This window comes from Rhinatrema bivittatum, chromosome 7 (assembly GCF_901001135.1).
Source record: "Rhinatrema bivittatum chromosome 7, aRhiBiv1.1, whole genome shotgun sequence".
Classification (NCBI taxonomy): domain Eukaryota; kingdom Metazoa; phylum Chordata; class Amphibia; order Gymnophiona; family Rhinatrematidae; genus Rhinatrema; species Rhinatrema bivittatum.
Window position 1 is genome coordinate 151,520,423 of NC_042621.1, and position 22,306 is coordinate 151,542,728.

Genomic DNA, 22,306 nt, shown 5'->3' on the forward strand with positions numbered 1-22,306 from the left:
TAAATTTTGAAATGCATAAAAATAAAATAAATAAATAAGTGACCTGCTCAAGGTCACAGAGTGAAAGGTGTTAAGTAAAATGGATCAGGCCCCTGGATTTGCAGCTCTGTGTTCCCAAACTTAAGAAAAAATATCCTGGACACTTTTTCAGTAATAGATAAATGATGTTACATTTAATGTTATATTTATATCTTCCCACTGTTCCTAGAAATAGATTAGTCTATTAATTATCATTCCATAGCTTAGCTGTGTATCTTCTAATTTTATACCCTCAAAAAGAATTATAACAATATCACAGTACACAGCAGGACTTTGCACAAATCAAACAAGAGGCAGTTGTATCACTAGACAGGGTGAGGTGGTGACCTCATGTGAAAAATTTTTGAAGTGGCAGCAGGTGCCCTCTATAACATCCCTGCGACAGCCACCTCATTTTCCAGCCAAATGCCGATGAGGTTCTCACTCCCTGCTGACAAGAAGTAGAATGTCCGCGCGAGCCATGGTGCCAGATAATGATATCCTAGCATGATTCCCATACCTCTGCCAGCAGGAATAAGAAGATCTGTGCAGACCAAGGCAGTACCAGATAGTCACATTCAAGCGGAAAAAAGAAGACATATTCAAGCTACAGTGGCACTGGATAATGATATGCCGGTGGGGTTCCCACAACTCACCGTGAGGAAGAAGATCCACATTGTCAAAGCAGCACCAAATAATGATGTGCCAGTGGGTCATCACACCCAGCTGGCAGGAAGAACACCTGGAGCATATGGTCTTAGCAAGCACTACCAGGGATGGAAATGGAATTCCTGGTATGTGCCATGGTGCTTGTGTGTTCCAAAGTGGAAGAATTATAAGTGTATGAGAATGTGTGTGAGAATGAGTGTTTGTGTGTGTATGTGTGTGTGTGTGTGGGGGGGGGGGGGTGTCTGTGCGTGTGTGACAGAGTGAGAAAGAATATGAGAATTTGACTGAAACTGTATGAGAATAAGAATATGCATATGAGTGAGCATTAATGTGTGAGCATGAAAGATTCTGTGTGTGTGTGTTATGTGTCTCTGTGAGTTTGTGTTTATGAGAGCATGTGTGTTTGAGTGAGTTCATATGTATGGGATTGATCAGGTTTGATAGAGTGTATGTGTATATGAGAGAGAGGTAGGACACAGTTCATGTGCAGCCCCCACTACAACTAATCAAAAACATCTCAGAGTGACTGGACATCTAAAGCTCCCAAGTATGGAGAGTGGGAGATTTTATTTATCCTCGTTAGTTTTAATTGTTGGATATTATTCAAAATATCAGTATAAGTTTACTATGAATGATGTTTTATATTACTTGAATGTATTGTTGCTTTATGAAAAATAGTGATGTTTATGTTTTTCTATTGTTGCACAACATACTGAGTTCAAGCCTATTGTGGTTTCCAGTTCAGTTTTTGTTAGGACCTTTCTATGTATATTTTATGGTCACTTTATTCTGTATTTGATGATTGTCTATCTCTATTCTGCATGTGTGATCAAGGTGAGGAGCATGGAGTTTCTCTATAGGGATCTATAGCAGCCTGGCTTGTTCTGTTTTCCCTAATAGGAGGTGTATTTGTGTTTTAGGGATTAGCATAATATTTGCAGTGTTGCCTTTTCATAGTCAGAGTTGTTACTGTTTGAGTGCTGGTAGTTAGTACTGTTTTGTTATGAGGGGTTTATTATCTCGTAATTATAATTTAGTTTACATATGCCTTTCTGTGAGCCACATCTAATGTGCTTTACAGTAGACCTAATATCATATTAGTTTCAAATGTCTTTTTTGTATTTTTACAAGGTTTTCTGATTAGCACCACAGCAGTATATGTAGATATTATTAGGACTTTTGATTTTAGGTTTTAACCAATAAATCATGAGAAAACATCCCAATGCAAAATAAAAATATAAATAGACTAACAAAGAAAAAACAAAATGTTCCTTAGTACTCTTTCACCCATCCATTGCCTACCCTGGATCCTCTGTTTTCTTTTTTCTGCCTTTTCCATGCTAATAACTCAGCTACACAAATTATTTGATTCTACTGGAAAAGATACCCAATAATAGGGCAAAAACACTAATTTTTGGTTTCCTCAAAGAACCCCAAATTAGCTGGAAAATAAACACCTAAATTTACAATTTATGACACCTAAAACCATAAGCCTTAAATATAATATAAATGTTGCCATAAATAATATTTTTACCTTAGAAAACTGTAATTTGTTCCTCTTACATGTAGAATCTTTTATTATGAAAGCATAATTTTTTATTGTGTGTAAAGAGAGCTTGGGGTACAAGGCTGTAAGGTTCATCTCATCTAGAGCACCCAAAACTCTGGCACTGGCCCTGAGAGATTGTGCCACTCACAGACTCCCACTATTCACCCACCTCCTACTTCTCCAAGCAAAGGGTGGGTTGCAGGTGGCAGAGTTTTCAGCTTTCTAGAAATATCACTGACACTCTATCTGCCACTCTATTATGACCATTGCCTCTCCCTTTCCCAAGGATTTCTTATCACCAAAAGGGCCAGACTCCTAGGTGGGACCGCACTTGGCCCTCTTGAATGGTTGCCAAGTGACTCCAGATTTTCAGGACAGGGTGATCCAGACCTGGTTTTACCCCGTTGCATGATGGGACTTATTTTTATTTCCCTAATGCATTCCCTAAGAAAATCAAGACTATAAGTACTTGTACATAGGGAAGTAAAAAAAATATGGAGCAAGTTGGCAACCCTACCCTCTTGGTGATTTGACCTGCACTGTGTTTTTTTTAAGAGGGGGGGGGGGGACCACCTCATCCTTCACCTCAAGCTTCAGTTGCCACTGAAACATACCTACGGTGCAAATATATCTGATCAGTCTAGTTCAACAAAGGAATAAAGTTAGCAGCTACAACCCCTGTCTTACAATCCTCTCTTTCTGGCTTTCCTCCAGTTTCTGATTTGGTCTGCATTTTTAATAAGGAAAAAAAGACTTTCATTTAGAATGAAGCTGATGTAATTTTGCATGAGTTTGCTGTGGTTACAAATGGACTCCATAGTAAAGTTTTGCTAGAAGCTTGCTTTAAAGCCCTTTTTGTACAGCAGTTTTCAAAAAATTAATAATTAATGAGCTGCTCTGCATAATCTTACATCAAAGCACTCAATATTAAATTTAAATGAAGTTTTGTATGTAATACAGTACACAAAAAATGTCACTGCTACAAAAGCCAAAATCTGCAAAAACCTTTGCAAATAGGGCTTTTCATATAAAAACCCTAAGGTTGAGTGGGGTTTATTGTGTTTAATGTTGTAAAAGCTGTTAGTGTAGCTGGGTTTAAAAAGGTTTTTGGACAAGTGAACCATTGTTAAGGTGGATTAGGGAAATCTACAGCTTGTCCCTGGGATAAGCAACATGGAGTCTATTGACCTTATGGGATCCTGCCAGGTACTTATGACCTGAATTGGCCACTGTTGGAAACAGGATACTGGGCTTGATGGACCTTTGGTATGACCTAGTATGCCAACAATTATGTTCTTATATTCTAAAGCCCTATTTGCAGAAGCTTCTGTAGTTTAACACATTAACACGTCAGCACCAGTGTTTGCACTGGACTAAATTGAAAAATGATTCATTTCAGAAAAGTTGACAAGGTACAATACAGTATTTATATGTAATTTTAAATAATCTCAACAAGAAATTATACTGGGTAGTGTCCACTTTATCTTTGGCACAGAAAATAATTAGAGAATGACCTCTCATTATGTAGGTGAAGTTAAATTTCTCTTTGCTCTTTTAAAACTCCACCAAGGAACACGTGATGCCCATATGACAGAGGGAGGAACAGTTCTTGTGTATAAAAAGGCAAGATCATGAAGACAAGACTAAAGCATCTAAGAATCACTCTTCCTATTCTGCACTACACAACACAGACAGAGACAAACATGTCTGCCAAAGGTGGAGGACAGTGCAATCAGAATACAAAATGCCAACAGGACCAAGGCAATGACCCATGCCAAGTGAAAGCCTTTGACCGTAAGTGCTATTTCAATATAATGCGACAGATATTGACTCTGTTATTTACATTGTGTTTTTTAAAAAATTTCATCAAGATGAAAGGATCCTATTCTATTTTCAAAGATATTCTTCCTGACCTGGAATTTACCCAATAACCCAGGGACAAAGTATCAAACTGCTATGTGAAAGACCTGGGTTCAGTTTGCATAGTCCAGCCTCAGAATCTCATAACAGCCTGAATTGAGTCTGCTACAGAGGCATTTACATTCCCCAGGAGGAAGGAAATCCTAGACATCACTGAAACAGTGACACCTACTAGCCATTTGCAGGTTGCTTATATAGCAGATTCCAAAGGGAATTATGATCTGTGACTTCTGGCCAAGGATTGTAGCTATGAAGGCTTAACAATATGGGAAAAATAAAACCTGGGGGAAGAATTCTTGGTAGTTGTAAATGAAAGCTCATGGCGAGTTCAAATAGACAACACTAAAGCTTCACAAAATCACACTTCCTATTCTGTCTACTCTATACCACCAGAAACATCTCCAAGTGGCAAGGGTAGTGATAGTGGAGGACAGTGGAATCAGAGCACAGGGGGTTCCCAGATTGGAGTTAACTCATGCCAACAGAAAGGTCAAGGCCATGGTCATAAGTTTTACTTCTATAAAATACTTTTTTCCCCCCTAGAAACAGTTTATAATTGCTGTGTGACCTTTGGAGATCTTTGCATTTTTGATGAATACAATTTTGAACACAATGATAGTTGATTCTGTTATTTTCTTAAATTTCAGTGGAGATGAAGGAGTGTTAATTTATATTTAACAATATATTTCCTGACCTGGGTTTGCTCAATGACCAGGTGGCAGGGTGGCACACATTGCTATGTGGGAGACCTGGGTTCTGTTCCCAAGCTCAGTTTCAGCTCTCCAGGAGAGCCTGCACTAGGAATGCTGAATGCTGCAGGGGTAATGATTACAGTTTCCTGAAGGAAGGGAATTCCAACCATTGCTCAAACAGATCCAGGATGCTGCATACCAGGGTGCAGAAAGAATTGTGTATTGTAGTTTGGGCCAAGAACTGTAGCTCTGATGGCTTAGCTAAATAGGGGGAACATGTTAGGTACTTGCAAATCAAATTTCATGATGTTCAAGAAGATAATAGCAAAGCTTCACAGAGTCACATTTCCTATTCTGTCCTACTCTGCATCCTCAGAAACAACCACATCTGGCAAGGGCGGTGATTGTGGAGGACAGTGGAGTCAGACCACTGGGAGTCAAAGCCATAGTCGTAAGTTTTAGTTCTTTAAAATGCTGAGTGATCTTTGAAGATGTTTGCATTCTTGATAATTGAAAATTTTGAATGCAATTAAAGTTGATTGTGTTATTTTCTTAAATTTCAGTGGAGATGAAGGAGTGATACTTTATATTTAACAAATCATTTCCTGACTAGGATTTTCTCAATAACCAAGTGGCAAGGTGGCACACTCTGCTATGTGGGGGACCTGGGTGCTATTCCAAGCTCAACTTCAGTTCTCCACAGCTTGAACTAGGAATGCTGAATGCTGCAGAGGCAGTAATTACAGTTCCTTGGAGGAAGGGAATTCCAACCATCACTCAAACAGATTCAGGATGCTGCATACATAGAAACATAGAAATGATGGCAGAAATGGACCAATGCAGAAATGGACCATTGCCCAGCAAGCTTCCCGTGGTAGTATCTGTCATGCAGTCAACGCTGCTTAATGTGTTTTGCTTATGGACTTGGCCGTAGAAGCAATCCTATGTTTTTTTTTCCTTAATGTCTTCTCATCATTACTCCAGACTATAAAAAAGTCATGGCTTGTGTTAGCTGTCTCCAAGTCCAAACACCTCTTTCCCTCCATCCCCCACCCCCCTCCTTCAAAACAGAGAGTGATGTTGCAGTTGCATCTAAAGCATCAAGGCTTATTGGTTAAGGGTAGTAATCCCATGCCTTCAGTTAAGGGTAGTAACTGCTGTTCTGTGCAGTTTACCGTCCCATGCTTATCAGTTCCTCAGACTGTAAAAGTTGGGGGCCCTCATTGGTTGCTGTCTAAATGCAATTCAACTTTTCCCCTGCTATTGAATCAAAAGTATCAAGGGTTATTGGTTAAGGGTAGTAACCACCACACCAGCAAGTTACCCCTAGGTACGCGTACCTTGTTTCCTTAAAGACTTGGCCATTGAAGCAATCCTCTGCTTTTTCCCTTATGTCTGCATATCAGTATCCCAGACCATGAAAATCATGGCCCTCAGTTTTCTTCTGAATCCAATTCCTCCTTTCTCCCTGCTGTCTAAGCGAGGAGCAATGTTGCAGTTACATTAAAGAATCAATGCATATTGGTTAAGGGTAATAATCTACATGCCCTCTAGTAAGGGTAGTAGCCACTGTACCAGCAAATTACTTCCCTGCATGCTTATCTCATTTCCGTCCTCTAATCTTTAGAGATCCATAGTGTTCATCCTATGCCCCTTTGAATTTTTTGACTGTTCTGCACCATCTCCTCCAGAAGGGCATTCCAGGCATTCACCACCCTCTCCATTAAGAAATATTTCCTGACGTTGATTCTGGATCGCCCCCCCTGGAGTTTCATTTCATGACCCCTAGTTCTATTGTTTTCTTTTCAGTGGTAAAGAATCAAAGTCCATATATCACTGAAACCTTTTAGGTATCTGAAAGTCTGTATCATATCTCCTCTGCACCTACTCTCTTCTAGGGTATACATATTCATATCCGTCAGCCTCTTCTTATAGGTCTTCCGATACAGACGCCACACCATTTTCATCACCCTTCTTTGAACTGCCTCCATCCTATCTCTATCCTTTTTGAGATACAGGCTCCAGAACTGAACACAATACTCCAGGTGATGCCTCATCAAGGACCTATAGAAGGGCATTATCACCTCCTTTTTCTTATGGTTTATTGCTCTCTCTATGCAGCCCAGCATTCTTCTGGCTTTAGCTATGGCCTTGTCACATTGCTTTGCTATCTTCAGATCCCCAGACACTATCACCCCAAGATCTCTTGGTCCATGCAGATCAGTCTTTCAACTCCTCTCACATATAGCTCTTTTATATTACCGCATCCAAGATGCATGATTCTGCACTTCTTGGCATTGAATCCCAGCTGCCAAATCTTTGACCACACTTCAAGCTTCCTTAAGACATTTTTCATTCTCTCTACTCCTTGAGATGTGTCCACTCTGTTGCAGATCTTAGTATCATCCACAAATAGGCATACAACCTTGCATCTCTTCCACAATGTCACTCACAAAGATATTGAATATAATCTGTCCCAACACCGATCCCTGTGGCACTCCACTTAACGTGACTCTCTCTTCAGAGCAGATTCCATTTACCATGACACACTGTCTCCTATTGGTCAACTAGTTTGTAATCCTCACCACCACCTTGGCCCTCACTCCCAAGCTTCTCATTTTATTCACAAGCATCCTATGCAGGACCGTATCAAAAGCTTTTCTGAAATCCAGTAGATCACATTAAGTGTTCTTCCTTGATCCAATACTCTAGTCATCCAATCAAAAAAATCTATCAGATTTGTCTGACAGGACCTTCCCCTGGTGAATCTATGCAGCCTCAGGTCCAGCAACCCATTTGATTGTAGATAGCTCACTATCATTTCCATCAGCAGCATGTCCATTAATTTTCCCACCACCGATGTGAGGCTAATCAGCCTGTAGTTTCCAGCCTCCTCTCTGCTACCACTCCTGTGAAGTGGGACCACCACCGCTCTTCTCCAATCTCGCAGCACCACTCCCATTTCCAGGGATCTATCGAACAGGTCCTTCACAGGACCCACCAGCACATCTCTGGGTTCCTTCAGTATCCTGGGATGTACCTCATCTGGCCCCATCGCCTTGTCCACGTTCAGTTTGCATAGCTCTTTCCATACATTCTGTTCCATGAACAGAGTTTCATCTACCCTATCCACATCTAGTATCTTGTGTATCAGCAATGGTCATTCTCCAGGTTCTTCTTTAGTGAACACTGAACTGAATTATTTGTTTAATATTTATTCTATTTCTTTATCTCTCACCACACATTGTTCTTCAACACCTTTCAATTTCACTATACCACTTTGGTATATGAAAAATGTTTTGTCACCTCGCTTTACCTCTTTGGCAATTCTTTCTTCCAAATGGCAGATGACATTTTGCCTTTGTATTTCTTCGACTCTCTCCCTTTCACCAAGCATTCTTCCCTGTGTTCCTCTTTTTGGGATCCTTTATACTTCTTGAATGCTGTTCTTTTTGTGCCTTTATTTTTTAGACACTTCCTTTGAGAACCAGATCGGTTTCTTTTTCCTCTTACTCTTGTTTACTTTTCTAACATATAGATTTGTTGTTTTTGTAATAGCTCCTTTCACTTTGGCCCACTCTTATTTCATCTCACCCATTTTCTCCCAGTCTTCCAGTTCTTCTTCCTGAAAGTCTGTACTTGTGAAATTCAAAACTTGGGGTTTTTTGTATCTTCTCTGTATCCTGTTTGTGATATCAAACCATAGCATCTGATGATCACTGATGTGCAGATGGCCACCTACTCAGACATTTAAGACTTTATCCCCATATGTGAGCACCAGCTCAAGTATCACCCCCTCCCTCATAGGTTCCATAACCATTTGTTTGAACAGAGCCCCTTGAAAAGCATTCACTATCTCTCTACTTCTTGTAGATTCTGCAGAAGGGATACTCCAATCCACATCCGGCAATTAAAATCTCCAACTAGCAACACTTCTCCCTTCTTTCCAACCTTTTTGATGTCTTTGACCACATCTCTGCCAGTTCTTCTGTTTGATTCAGAGGCCTGTAGCCATACCGATGTAAATGGAAGCACTATCTTCTTTTTTTTAGGACAGTCCATAATGCTTCTTCCCTACCCTATAACCCTTGCATTTCAGTTGCTTGCGTATTATTTCTGACATAAAGGACAACTCCTCCACCTGTCCTTCCTAAACATGTTATAGCCAGGGTTGGCCATATCCCAATCATGAGATTCAGTAAACCATATTTCTGTTACAGTAACAATGTCTAATTCTGCTTCCACCTTTAGATCCTGCAGGTCTGGGATTTTATAGCCCAGACTATGAGCATTTGTGCTCATAGTTTTCCAGCTTCTCTCCTTGGACATCTTTTCTGCCCTATTCAGCTGATTTTTGTTAAATTCTTCATCCACTTCTTGGAGATTTTGGGGGTGACATTTCAGTTTCCTTTTGCCATCCCCATTCTCCAGTTTAAATGCCTTATGGTATATGATTTGAATTTTTCACTTAGAATCCTTTTTTCTGCCATAGACAGATGTAAGCCATCTTTGACAGAGAGCCTTTTACTGTTCCATATACATCCTCAGCCCCAAATAAACCAAAACTTTCTTCCTTACACCAGGTTTTGAACCATGCATTGAGATTATTTATATGGCTTAGCCTCTCTTTCCCCTTTCCATGAACAGGTAACACTTCTGAAAAGGCAATAGTTTTCACCATGTGTCTAATCTGCTTCCCCAGAATCTGGAAATCTCTCTGTATGGCTTAGATGTTGTTTCTAGTAAAGTCATTGGTTCCAAGACGGATGATAAGGTCAACTTCAGAGTCCTTACTGTCTTCATTGATTGCACTGATTATCTGATTAGCATTTCTACCAGCTGAGGATCCTGGAAGGCATTAACAGTAGTGTTCTCCTCGAAAAGAGTTCCCAAATTAGTGCATCTGATGACTGAGTCTACCAGCATAATAAGCTTCTTCTTATGGGTTTTGGTTGAGTTATGGAATTTCTGTGCACATTGGGTTTCTTCTTTTCTTTCTGATCATACCTCAGTCTCCATTGCTATAGAAACTTCATTTAACAATACAGAGGAAGCATTTTGTACTTGTGTCACTTGAGAGAGTGGATGTCTCTATGTCATAGGTCTTATCCTACCAGAAGCCATTGTAACCCATTTATTCTTGGGTTTCTGGATGCTCTGTGCAAGTGGAGGAGGGCATCTTGGCTTCACTATTCTGAGAATGGATATCTTTGGGTCACAGGTCTTATCCTACCTGAGCCCACTGTAAAACCTTTGTTTCTGGGTTTCTGAATCTTCTGTGATGGGGGGGGGGGGGGGGGGGAACTCCTGAATGCTGTAAAGTAGATGAGGCTTCCTTGGTGCAGAGAGAATTGTGTACTGTGATTTCTGGCCAAGAACTGTAGCTCTGATGGCTTGGCTAAGCAGGGACAGGTTGAAATTAGGGGAAAAACTTCAGGTACCTGCAAATCAAATGTCAAGAAAATAATAGCAAAGCTTCACAGAGTCACATTTTCCATTCTGTTCTATTCTGTATCACCAGAAACAACCACATCTGGCAAGGGCGGTGATTGTGGAGGACAGAGCACAGGGAGCCAAAGCTATAGTCGTAAGTTTTAGTTCTTTAAAATAATGTTCTTTTTTTAGAAACTATTTAAAACTGCTGAGTGATCTTTGTAGATGTTTGCATTCTTGATAACTGAAAATTTTGAATACAATTAAAGTTGATTCTGTTATTTTCTTAAATTTAAGTCAAGAAGAGTCATACTTTATATTTAATAGTGATGAGCTTCGTTTTTCTGGCTTGGGTCGGGTTTCGGTTTGGGTGCTTCGTGGGAAAACTTGTTTTCCCATGGATCATTTTTCGACAAAAACCAAACTGGAACCTGAACCCGAAACTGGAAAAACGAATAAAAATCCCCCCACGAATCGGAAAAAAAACTGCGAATCGGAAAAAAACCAACACACCAACCCTTCACATTTACTTTCTTATAACCCCCCCCACCATCCCGATCCCTCCCCAAGACTTACTAAAAGTCCCTGGTGGTCCAGTGGGGTCCTGCGAGCGATCTCTCCCTCCATGCCGTCGGGCTGTCGGGCCTGCTATGACTCAAAATGGCACCGATAGCCTTGTCCTTACGATGTCACAGGGGCTACCGGTGCCATTGGTCAGCCCCTGTCACATGATAGGTGCAATGGACGGCCGGCACCATCTTGTGCTCCTACCATGTGACGGGGCTGACTAATGGCACCAGTAGCCCCTGTGACATCGTAAGGGCAAGGCTATCGATGCCATTTTGAGTCATAGCAGGCCCGATGGCATGGAGGGAGAGATCGCTCGCGGGACCCCGCTTGACCACCAGGGACTTTTAGTAAATCTTGGGGAGGGATTGGGATGGTGGGGGGTGTATGAAAGTAAAATTGAAGGGTTGGGGTGGGTTTTTTTTAAATAAATGTGCCCCTCCCCCCACACTAACCCAAAAAACAAATTTTCCCCGAAGCTCGGGGAAAATCAGTTTCGTGGTTCAGGTCCCCCCGAACCACAACGAATTAGGAAATTTCCCCCACAGTTTGAGCTAGGAATGCTGAATGCTGCAGAGGCAGTGATTGCAGTCCCCTGAAAGATGGCAATTCTAACCATCAAAACAGATTCAGGATGCTGCATACCAGAGTGCAGAGAGAATTGTGTATTGTGGCTTCTGACCAAGAACTGTAGCTATGATGACTTGGCTAAACAGGAACAGGTTAAAAACAGGTGAAAAACTCCAGGTACCTGCAAATCAAAATTTCATGACATGTTCAGAAAGATGATAGCAAAGTTTCACAGAGTAACCTTTCCTATTCTGTCCTACTCTGTATCACCAGAAACAACCACATCTGGCAAGGGCGGTAATTGTGGAGGACAGTGGAGTCAGACCACAGGGGGCTCACAGGCTGGAAGTGATTCATGCCAACAGAAAGGTCAAAGCTATGGTCGTAAGTTGTAAATAATTCTCATAATTTTTCCTTAGAAACATTTTAAAAATTACTGAGTGATCTTGGAGATGTTTGGATTCATAAACACTGTAATTTTATTAAATTTAACTGAATACAAATAGTTGTATTTATATTCCACTTTTCAGTCACTTCAAAGCAAATTACATTCAGGTATTATAGGTATTTCCCTGTCCCCTGTCGGCTCACAATCTTAGGGCTGAATTTAAAAAGCATTGCTTGCATTAAAAAGCCCATAAACATGAGTCTTTAATGTAAAAGCTGCAAATTATGTGCATGTATGCATGTGCACAAGTTAAAAAAATGAAGGCAGAAAAGGCACAGGGCATGGGCCTGCCGGGGCAAATGTAAATCTGTATTTTCAAACCGGAGGCTGCAGCGCACAGGAGCTTGATGAGGAGCAAGTCTGCAGAAATCACATTTTGGGCCTAACATGACAGATTGAATGGTCAGAGTAAAGCAGGGGGAGTACAGGATCAGGAACCAAAGGGATCTGGATGACCTCGAGACTGGTCAAACTGGTAGAATAATTTGAAATACTGTGACTGTTCTTCGTGCGAGCATGTTTTAAAATCCGCTTTCCTATGCACGTCAAAGCCGACAAAGTCCTCAGGTAGATACGCAAAGTGGGGTAGATTTTAAAAGAAGCGCGATCAGCCTACTTTTGCTTGCGCATCAGACTCAAGCAAAAGTACGCTGGATTTTAGTAGATACGCGCGGAGCCGCGCGTATCCACTAAAATCCTGGATCGGCACGCGCAAGGCTATCGATTTTGTATAGCCTGCGCGCGCCGAGCCGCGCTGCCTCCCCCCGTTCCCTCCGAGGCCGCTCCGAAATCGGAGCGGCCTCGGAGGGAACTTTCCTTTGCCCTCCCCTCACCTTACCCTCCCTTCCCCTACCTAACCCACCCACCCGGCCCTGTCTACACCCCCCCCTTACCTTTGTCGGGGGATTTACGCCTCCCGGAGGGAGACGTAAATCCCCGCGCGCCAGCGGGCCTGCTGCGCGCCGGGCCGCGACCTGGGGGCGGGTACGGAGGGCGCGGCCACGCCCCCGGGCCGTAGCCACGCCCCGTACCCGCCCCCAAAACGCTGCCGACACGCCCCCGCAACGCCGCGCGCTCCGGCCCCGCCCCCGACACGCCCCCCTCCGAGAACCCCGGGACGTACGCGAGTCCCGGGGCTCTGCGCGCGCCGGGAGGCCTATGTAAAATAGGCTTCCCGGCGCGCAGGGCCCTGCTCGCGTAAATCCGCCCGGTTTTGGGCGGATTTACGCGAGCAGGGCTCTGAAAATCCGCCCCAGTACGTTTGCTGGAGTAACCGCTTTACATTAGGAGCATACTCACTCATGGCAGGTGTGATTTAAATTATACACACGTGCAACTGTGCACTTGATTTAAAATTCCAGCGTATGTTTGCTTGTGCACCATATGTGTGCGTATGGCCGCCTGCGTGTTCATTTTAAAATTAGCCTGAAAATTTTTACCTATAGCAATGGAGGATGAAATGGTTTGCCTAAGGTCACAAACAAGGGTAGCAGAATTTGTATCTGGCTTCCACTGCTGTAACCATAAACAATAAAAATATTTTACTGCAATGAAAGTTGATTCTGTTATTGACATTGTGATTTTATTAAATTTCAATCGATATGAATAGAAAATACCAGATCCATAGCCAGGCCATTTGGCACCTATGGCCAAGTGAAAATGTACGTCTCGCCATGAATTCAACATACAGCACCACAAGCTGGGAGACTCTGTTAAAAGTAGGGGGCTGTAATGTTCATGGTTATTTTACCCCAGCAGTTTCCTGCTGTTCCTTTCGGCTTCCAGCTCAATCAGAACCAGTACAGGGATCCTGGCAACATTTTGTAAGCCTTCATTCAAACACTGAACTGGAAACTCCCAGAAGCCAGACTTTGTATGCCATGCAACACCAGAGAAATAGAAACACATTTCCTCCTGTATTGTGCATGAGATGCACATTTCCAAAGTTGTCATATTCCATTCACTAAACTGAATATAAAATGCTTTTTTCTACCCTTGTTTTCTGGATATTTTATTTTCTAATCAATTTGGTCCTCATCTCTTTATACTATTTTCCTCTTATTGGTTCCTAACACCTGTTAATTTTTCATTTTATTTCTCTCCTCCTGTCTTCTTCAGTTCCTCCCCTACACCTCTGTCTAATAGTAATCTTTCCATTTTCTTTTCCATTTTCTTCATTCTCTTTATCAAACAGTAACAACCCTACCAATGAAAAAGCAACACTGCAAATATTACACTAGGTCCTATAACAATACACATCCTATTAGGAAAACAAGCCAGGCTGCTATAGATCCCTACACAGAAAATACACACTTCCAGAAAACCTCACCTCTGTCACATGTGCAGAATATAGACAGACACTCACAGAATAAACAGACCATAAAGTATAAATAGAAACATGCAAACAAAAACTGAACTGGAAACTGCAAAAAGCTAGAATCTGTATGCTGTGCAACAAGGGAAAAACAGAAACATCACCAGTCCTCATAAAATATCAAACAATAAAATCAAGAAATATAAAACATCAATCATAATAGTAAAATCATAATCAGAAAAAAAATATTTCAAAACAGCTGACGAACAGAACAGCATCCAATAATTAAAAACTCATATAAAACTTTTCCAAATGGCAATAAAATATTTCAAAACAGCAACAACAAATACAACAAATAGCATCCAATAATAAAAACTAATAAGGATTAATAAATCCCCTGCTTTCCAAACCTGGGAAAGTTTGATTTCAAGATGCCCTGAGATTATCATAGATTATCAGGGTGGGAGGAGAGGCACACAAACTTTACTCCCTCTCCCTAACACACACATGCTCATTCGCACTCTCACTCTCACATGCTCAGTCACATACACACATACGCACATTTGCTCTCTCACATACTCAACCATGCACATACATATGCTCACTTGCCCTCTCATATGATCATACACACATACATGCTCATTTGCTCTCTCACCATGATCATGTATACACACACACGCTCATTCGTTCTCACATGCTTAGCCATACACACACATGCTCGTTCACTCACATGCTCAGTCATACACATACACACACGCTTGTTCGCTTTCTCACATGTGCAATCATATGCACACACACACATGCTTTTCTGTTACATGCACAATCATAACACACTCATGCTCATTTGGTCCCTCACATGCACAATTATACACACACATGCTCATTCACCTTCTCATAAACACACAAGCTACTGTGGTCTTTCACACAAATGTTCAAACATACACACATGCTCTTTGCTCACACATGATCATACACACACATGCTAATTTGCTTTTTCACATGCTCAATCATACACAAAAACAAAAGCTCGTTATCTCTTATATGCTCAGTCTTACATACACATGCTCTTGTTCTCTCACACACACACACATGCTCAGTCATATACACACATGCCCATTCAGTCTCATATGCTCAATCAATAATGTAGAGACACACATGCGCTTTCGCTCTCTCACATGTTGACACGCAACATGCTCCTATACTGTTTCTCTCTCATACACATGATCAACCATACAAATACACATGCTCGTTCTTTCTCTCTTTCTCTCTGGAGGCGGTGCTTTTTATGACTGCTGGGGCAGAGTGAGAGGCCCATTTTTTAGGCCACGGGACACTCTCTTCCTAAATACGGATAAGGTGGAGGAGGCCAATGCTTCTTCATGGGGTGCGCTCCTCCTGACTTCAGAGAGTGGAAGGTGTATGCTGCTTCTTGCAGCTCTGCAAACCACACTCATTCTGACTGCTGAGGTGGGGTGAGAAGCTTCTTAGAGCTCCGTGGGCTGTACTTCTGTCTTCTTCTGACTGCCAGGGTGAGATGGGAGACTATTTCTTTTTTCAGCCAGTGGGACACACTCTCTCTGCCGTGGAGGAGGCTGTCGTTGTTCCATGGGTACGCTGTTCCTGACTTACAGGATGAGACCGATGCTGCTTCTTGCAGCTTCGCGGGCTGCTCTGCTCCTGACAGTGCATGGGGGGGGGGGGGGGGCAGCAGCATTGGTGATTTTTTTGTCCCAATTTGAGGGAGCTGCTGCCACTACTTCTCCACCCCCCTCCCCCCCAGACTCCAGAAGCTGGCACAGCACCACTTTTCCCCTACTGCAGCTGAGCTAATGAGGCACCAAAACTCTATTGGTGAAAGGGAGGCCTGCAGATCACTACCCTATTTTGAGATTGATGACGCTCCTGATGGATGGCGCCTATGGCCGAAGCCATTTCGGGCATAGGCTAGCTATGGTTCTGCAAAATACTTCCTGACATAGGGTTGACCCAATGATCCTGTGTCAGAGTAGCACACTGTTATGTGGGAGAGATGGGTTCAATTCTCAAGACTGACAATACTGCAAGGCAGCATTTATAGTATCTTGGAGGAAGGGAGTCCCAACCATTACTTAAATAGTGACATCTGTCAGATTCAGGGGTTTGTACACCACGTTATACAGAGAATTGAGATACGTGGCTTCTGGCCAAGGATTGTAGATTGCCTTGGCTACACAGGAAGAAGTTAAAATAGAGAAAAAAACTCCAGTTGGTTTTGAATGAAGTGTCAGGACATGTTCATGCATAGAATAGCGAATCTTCACAGACTCACACTTCCTATTCTGTTCTATTCTTTGACATCAGAAACATCCACAAGTGGAAAGGGCAGTGGTTGTGGAGGACAATTGAATCAGAGCACCGGGGGCTCACAGGTTGGAGCTGATTCATGCCAACAGAAAGGTCAAAACTATAGTCGTAAGTTTAAATTTATTTTAATATTTTTTTCTTAGAAACCTTTTAAAAACTGCTGTGTGATTTTTGGTAAATGGCTCATTCAGAAACATTGAAAATATTTTAATTAGATAAAAGTTGATTGTGTTTTTGTCACTGTTATTTTATTACATCTTCCTCAGGCTGCATGATTTATATTTTATGTTAATAATATCCTTCCAGACCCAGGGCTGGCCTGATGCCCCAGTGGCAGTGCTATACACTGCTGCGTGGCTGACCTGGGTTCAATTTCCCAGACTTGGTTTCAAGGCAGATGGGGCTGGAATACTGAGGAAGCAGCATTTATAGTCCCCAAATGAAGGAAGACCCAGCATTGACAGCTACTGGCCAGATTCAGGGTGCTTACATACCAGGTTATAGAGGGAATCATGGTGTATGTCTTCTGGCGAAAGATGTTTGCTGTGATTATCTGCACTGCATCAGAAGCAGTTAAAAATAAGGGGGCTGTGATTGACAGTTCATAACACGCTGATGCAGACATGAGAAAAATATTGCAAAATTATTCTATTTTGTTGTGCTGTGTATTGCTAGAGACAAACACATCTTCCAAGAGTGGCAATGATGGAGGGCAGTGCGGTCAGCAGTCCCAGTGCGGTCAGCAGTCCCAGGGCTCACAGGGAGCTGGTAACCAGTGCCAACAGAAAGGTCAAGGTAAGGATTGCTAGTTTTACTTCCAAATAATAATAATAATTTTCTAATCTGTGTAAAAATTGCTATTATTCATAGGAGAGGTTTCTATTGCAAAAACCTCCCATTATGTTTTGAAGGTACTGTATTATTTAATAGTTCAATCGGGATTTTAATAAATTGGACTTAAGCAATCAGGTTCTCAGTGTTATTTTAACAATAACCTGACCACTTTAGGCTATGCAAGATATATCAGCATTTTTACACAGGGAAGTTTAATGAAACTGATGTAGTGAAAAAAAAGTTTACTCTAGATTAGAAGAGATACTGTAATTAGGATCCTTCTTCGAAAGTCATGGCTCACTTGGTTTTGAAAGCTCACTTCCAGCATTATCTTCAGATTCCATTAAAAGAAGACACAGTGGGGTAGATTTTTAAAAATGGCGCGTTCGCGTACTTTTGTTCGCGCTCCAGGCGCAAACAAAAGTACGCTGGATTTTAGTAGATACGCGCGTAGCCGCGCGTATCTGCTAAAATCCAGGATCGGCGCGCGCAAGGCTGCCGATTTTGGGCAGCAGGCGCGCGCCGAGCCGCGCAGCCTGCCTCCGTTCCCTCCCTTCCTCTACCTAACCCACCCCCCCGGCCCTATCTAAACCCCCCCCCCACCTTTGTCCGGGGATGTACGCCTCCCGGAGGGAGAAGTAAATCCCCGCGCGCCAGCGGGCCGCTAGCGCGCCGAGACACGACCTGGGGGTGGTTCCGGAGGGCGCGGCCACGCCCCCGGACCGCCCTGGGCTGAAACCACGCCCCCGGGCCCGCCCCCAAAATGCCGCGTCCCGCCCCCAAAATGCCGCGTCAATCGGCCCCGCCCCCGGCACGCCCCTGACAAAAAAACCCGGGACTTACGCGAGTCCCGGGGCTCTGCGCGCACCGGCAGGCCTATGGAAAATAGGCGCGCAGGCACGCAAGGCCCTGCTCGCGTAAATCCGGGCGGATTTACGCGAGCAGGGCTTTTAAAATCCGCCCCAAATTGCACAGAATTCTGTTTTAGATTTGGATGTGGAATTTAAGTTTCAAGATTTGCCTTTTTCAAAATCTGAGCTTGGAAGGAGAGAAAATTCATGAACCATAGTTTATGCCTAAGAGGATAGCAAAGAAAGGGATCTTTCTAAGTATGATGTAAAAATTCCTTCTCCCCCCCACCATGCCCCAATAATAAAACACAAATAATTTTCTGTATATAAAGTAGCAAAACAAATATATATATTTTTAGTTTATTTTCCATCAGCTTTGGTGGTATTTGGCAGAATTCCTCTCACCCTCCTGCAGATCCCCCAGGGGACCACAGGCTCCCAGTTGAGAATCCCTGTTCTAATGACATTCTTGACATTCTTGAAATCCTGCATAGAAAGAAGCATTTTTGAAATACAGTGCACCCATGCACTCTTTTTGAAAAATGTAAAAGGACTCAGCTACATCTGACACAGTCCCCTGGAACCTCAGAAAGCCTCTTTGATGTGGAAAAGTTTGTGTCTGCTACGAAACTAAATGCATCCTATCAGGAGACTGAAAAGCCACATACCTGCAAGTTATTCTTTTATGCTGATTAACTCTATTTTTACCCAAGTAGCAAGTATAACTCTTTGATATTTACCACAGTGTACCAAAAGAAAGCAAACAATGATAAATTGAACAATGAGGTAAGAAAAGAAAAAATGCCAGAAATATTGTGTTTTTGGCCCTCCATATCTCAACCATATCTCTTGAAGAAAACGTAACTGAATAGGGTAGACTGCCCCTGCCAGTCAGCACATCTCTCCAGACTTAAAGTGCCGGCTTATAGGTAACAAAGAGTACAAATCATTGGCATTTGTATGCGAATCCACCCAAAGTGGATGATTCTTAACTGGGCAAACTGGTTGGGCCATCTTTGTCTTTATCTGCCATCTTTTGCTATGCTACTATTCATTATCAGAAAGAGCAAGGCCTGCTTTTAACCACATTTTCTGTATTACCTCGTTTAATGATTTTATTTTATATTTTCCCACTTTATGTAGTACTTTGGGTATGTTAGAACTTTAAACAATTCTATTATGGACACTATGATTAATACAGTAAACAACGAGAGCTGAGACAAGTCTATTTAGAATTTGCAAAGAGGAAAGGGAGTGACACACTCTGTTCAGAAGAGGCCATTTCTCCCTCAGTGGCGTCTGTTAACATTCAGAGACACCTCCCTGTCTTCAGGCTGCTAAATCGCTAGTTTAAATATAATTAGATATTGCTGTATTTTACACATTTACACATAAAGGAGCTAAAGCAATGTACAGTTTTTTCATTCATTATTGTTTTCCTTTTTCTTAATTTCAGCCCCTGTGCTGATGTATAAGGTGCAGGGATTCTTTCAGTGCTTCAGGTGCCCTGTGTAGTGAGCCTTTTTTCTAGATACAACATGTGAAAAAATCTTTAGTACATTAGACCCTAAGGGGGTCATTTATCAAAGTGCTATATGGCGTTTTTGCATGTGTTAAGCACCTTTAACGCATGCGAAAGCACCATAACGCATGGTGCAATGCAAATAAGAAAAACAGGAGGAGTTTGGGGTGGGCTCACAGTTTTGCAAAGCCATATTGCATGGCTTTAACTACACCTTTTTCATTTGTGTAAAGCTGTGTGATAGGGCTTTATTGTGCATTGTGATGTTTTTAGTAGTTTTAAGCTCCTGGAGAGCTAGCCTAACTGTCAGAGCCCTTCTACAAAGGGGGTGGAGGCGGGGGGGGGAGGGGAGAGACTAGCCATAATGCCCTCATCCTAGGTAGGTATTTATATATCTATGTATTTATGTATTTATTTGTTTTTTATTTTAAAACTTTTATATACTGGCGTTAGTGGGGACATCACACCGGTTCACATATTAACAGCAGATAAGAAATTACATTATAACAAGGCATGGGAACTTGGCAGGGGAGAACAATAGCGAAGCATAGAAGGATAGTGAACAAGCCGATAAAACATTAAACAAGCATTTACAGCATTAGTAACATTAGATACATCAGTAACCTAAGATGATAATCATGGGGTATAGAAGACTGAATTAGGGGTTCATGAGTTAGGTGCGTAGCTAGGAGCATTTGGTAACATGGTCTATTCTGGGTGCACCTCCCATATATCTATAGGAGGTCCACCTAGTAACTCAAGGTGAAATTTAGGTAGTAGTGTAGGGGTTAGGGGCCACTTTGACATTCAAAGTGAGACTTACGAACATTACAGTGCTCTCTTGTGAAGATTTGATGACACTCAGAGTGAGGAAACTCAACCAAAGATGAGATGTGTGCAATGTTCTCTCAACCTAGCTTGATGTTACCCAGGTAGAGAGTCCATCATGCTAGGTTGAGAGAACATTGCACAAATCTCATCTTTAGGTGAGTTTCCTCACTCTGAAGGTCATCAAAACTTCACAAGAGAGCACTGTTCTGTTCGTATGTCTCACTTTGAATGTCAAAGTGGCCTCTAACCCCTACACTAATACCTAAACCTCACCTCGATTTACTAGGTGGGCCTCCCATAGAGATACCTATCTAGTGTGAGGGCATTACAGCATGGCTAGGATCTCTCTCTCTCTCTCTCTCTCTCCCTCCCTCCCTCCCTCCCTCCCTCCCTCTCCCTCTCTCCCCCTCCCCCTCCCCCTCCCTCCCTCTCCCTCTCCCTCTCCCTCTCCTTGTAGAAGGGCTCTGACAGTTAGGCTGGCTCTCCAGGAGCTTAAACATGGTCCCCCCAGTGGCTGTATGTAGGAAATACAACAATTCTGGCACTTATCACAAAGTGCAAAAAAGTTATCACAATTTGCACTATCTTACTGCTTCACATAGGTATTAGCACAAATTGTAATAAACTGCATATTACCATAAAACACACCCTCTTTCTATCACATGCAATATTTAGTGCATTTTGATAAATCCAGGTCTAAGTCAGCCAAGAGTGATGATATGAGTGAATTTTATTAGCTTGTTATCATTTAAAAAGATTAAAAAAATAAAGATGTGGACGTCAGATAGGGAAGGAAGTATTAAGGAATTATGCAGGGAAGCATGAAAAAATGTTTTATGTTACCTTTACACTAATTCTACGCTTCACGTTCTAGGTGGAGCTCAGTACACAGAGCAGAAGCAAGGCCAATGTGGATCAAAGAAACAATATTGAAAAACTGCTTCATACAATCAAGATCCTGCATGCTAATCTTTGTCTTCAAATTGTCAATCATTCTGATTTGAAAAATCTGTCTTATAATGATAATTCCAAACTTTTTTTAGCATCAAAATTCATCATTTGATTAAATACAATTTTTCTGCTCTATTAAAGCAATCCTAATGATTAAAGCATATCATATTTGTCTGCTGATCTTTTACTACAAAATGCAATTTTGTAATCTCTGCTGGGATAATTTAAAAAACAGGGGCCTTTAGGATTCTTAATAGGATTCTGTTCATTAGAGAACATACAGGCCGATTCAGTAAAGTCCGTGGGAGAGCGGACGAATGCCCGCTCTCCCGGTGCGCGATACAGTATGCAAATTAGGTGGTGTGGTAGAAACAGGTACAAAGAGGTGCTAGGGACACTAGTGCCTCCCTAGCGCCTCCTTTTAGCCCGGAGCGGTGGCTGTCAGCGGGTTTGACAACCGACGCTCAATTTTGCCGGCGTCGGTTCTCCAGTCCGCTGACAGCCATGGGCTTGGAAACCGGACACCGGCAAAATTGAGCAACCAGTTTTCGGCCTGACAGCTGCCGGCCCATTTTTAATTTTTTTTTCTTTTTTCTTTTTACTTTTTTTTACCCTTCAGGACCTCCGACTTAATATCGCCATGATATTAAGTCGGAGGATGCACAGAAAAGCAGTTTTTATTGCTTTTCTGTGCATTTTCCCGGTGCCGGCAGAAACTAGCGCCTACCTTTGGGTAGGCGCTAATTTCTTAAAGTAAAATGTGCGGCTTTTCTGTATCGTGGGGAATACTTAAT

At 42.2% G+C, this 22,306-nt stretch overlaps 1 protein-coding gene across 23 annotated transcripts in view; it reads left to right on the top strand.

The window, feature by feature from the left end:
* The window catches only part of LOC115095529 (uncharacterized transmembrane protein DDB_G0289901-like), a 162,821-nt gene extending 141,146 nt beyond the window's left edge, over nt 1-21,675 (top strand). For 5 of the 23 annotated variants that reach the window (XM_029609361.1, XM_029609365.1, XM_029609350.1 and 2 more), the window contains 6 exons: nt 5,225-5,299; nt 10,370-10,435; nt 11,692-11,802; nt 16,521-16,631; nt 17,199-17,318; nt 21,436-21,619. In XM_029609361.1, coding sequence (XP_029465221.1) covers nt 5,225-5,299; nt 10,370-10,435; nt 11,692-11,802; nt 16,521-16,631; nt 17,199-17,318; nt 21,436-21,494 — 542 coding nt within the window. In that variant the 3' untranslated portion in view covers nt 21,495-21,619. Of the gene's footprint in view, nt 1-5,224; nt 5,300-10,369; nt 10,436-11,691; nt 11,803-16,520; nt 16,632-17,198; nt 17,319-21,435 lie in introns of all 23 variants that reach the window. The other 18 variants (XM_029609349.1, XM_029609352.1, XM_029609353.1 and 15 more) reach the window with 7 other exon arrangements.
* Nucleotides 21,676-22,306: the final 631 nt, after the last annotated feature.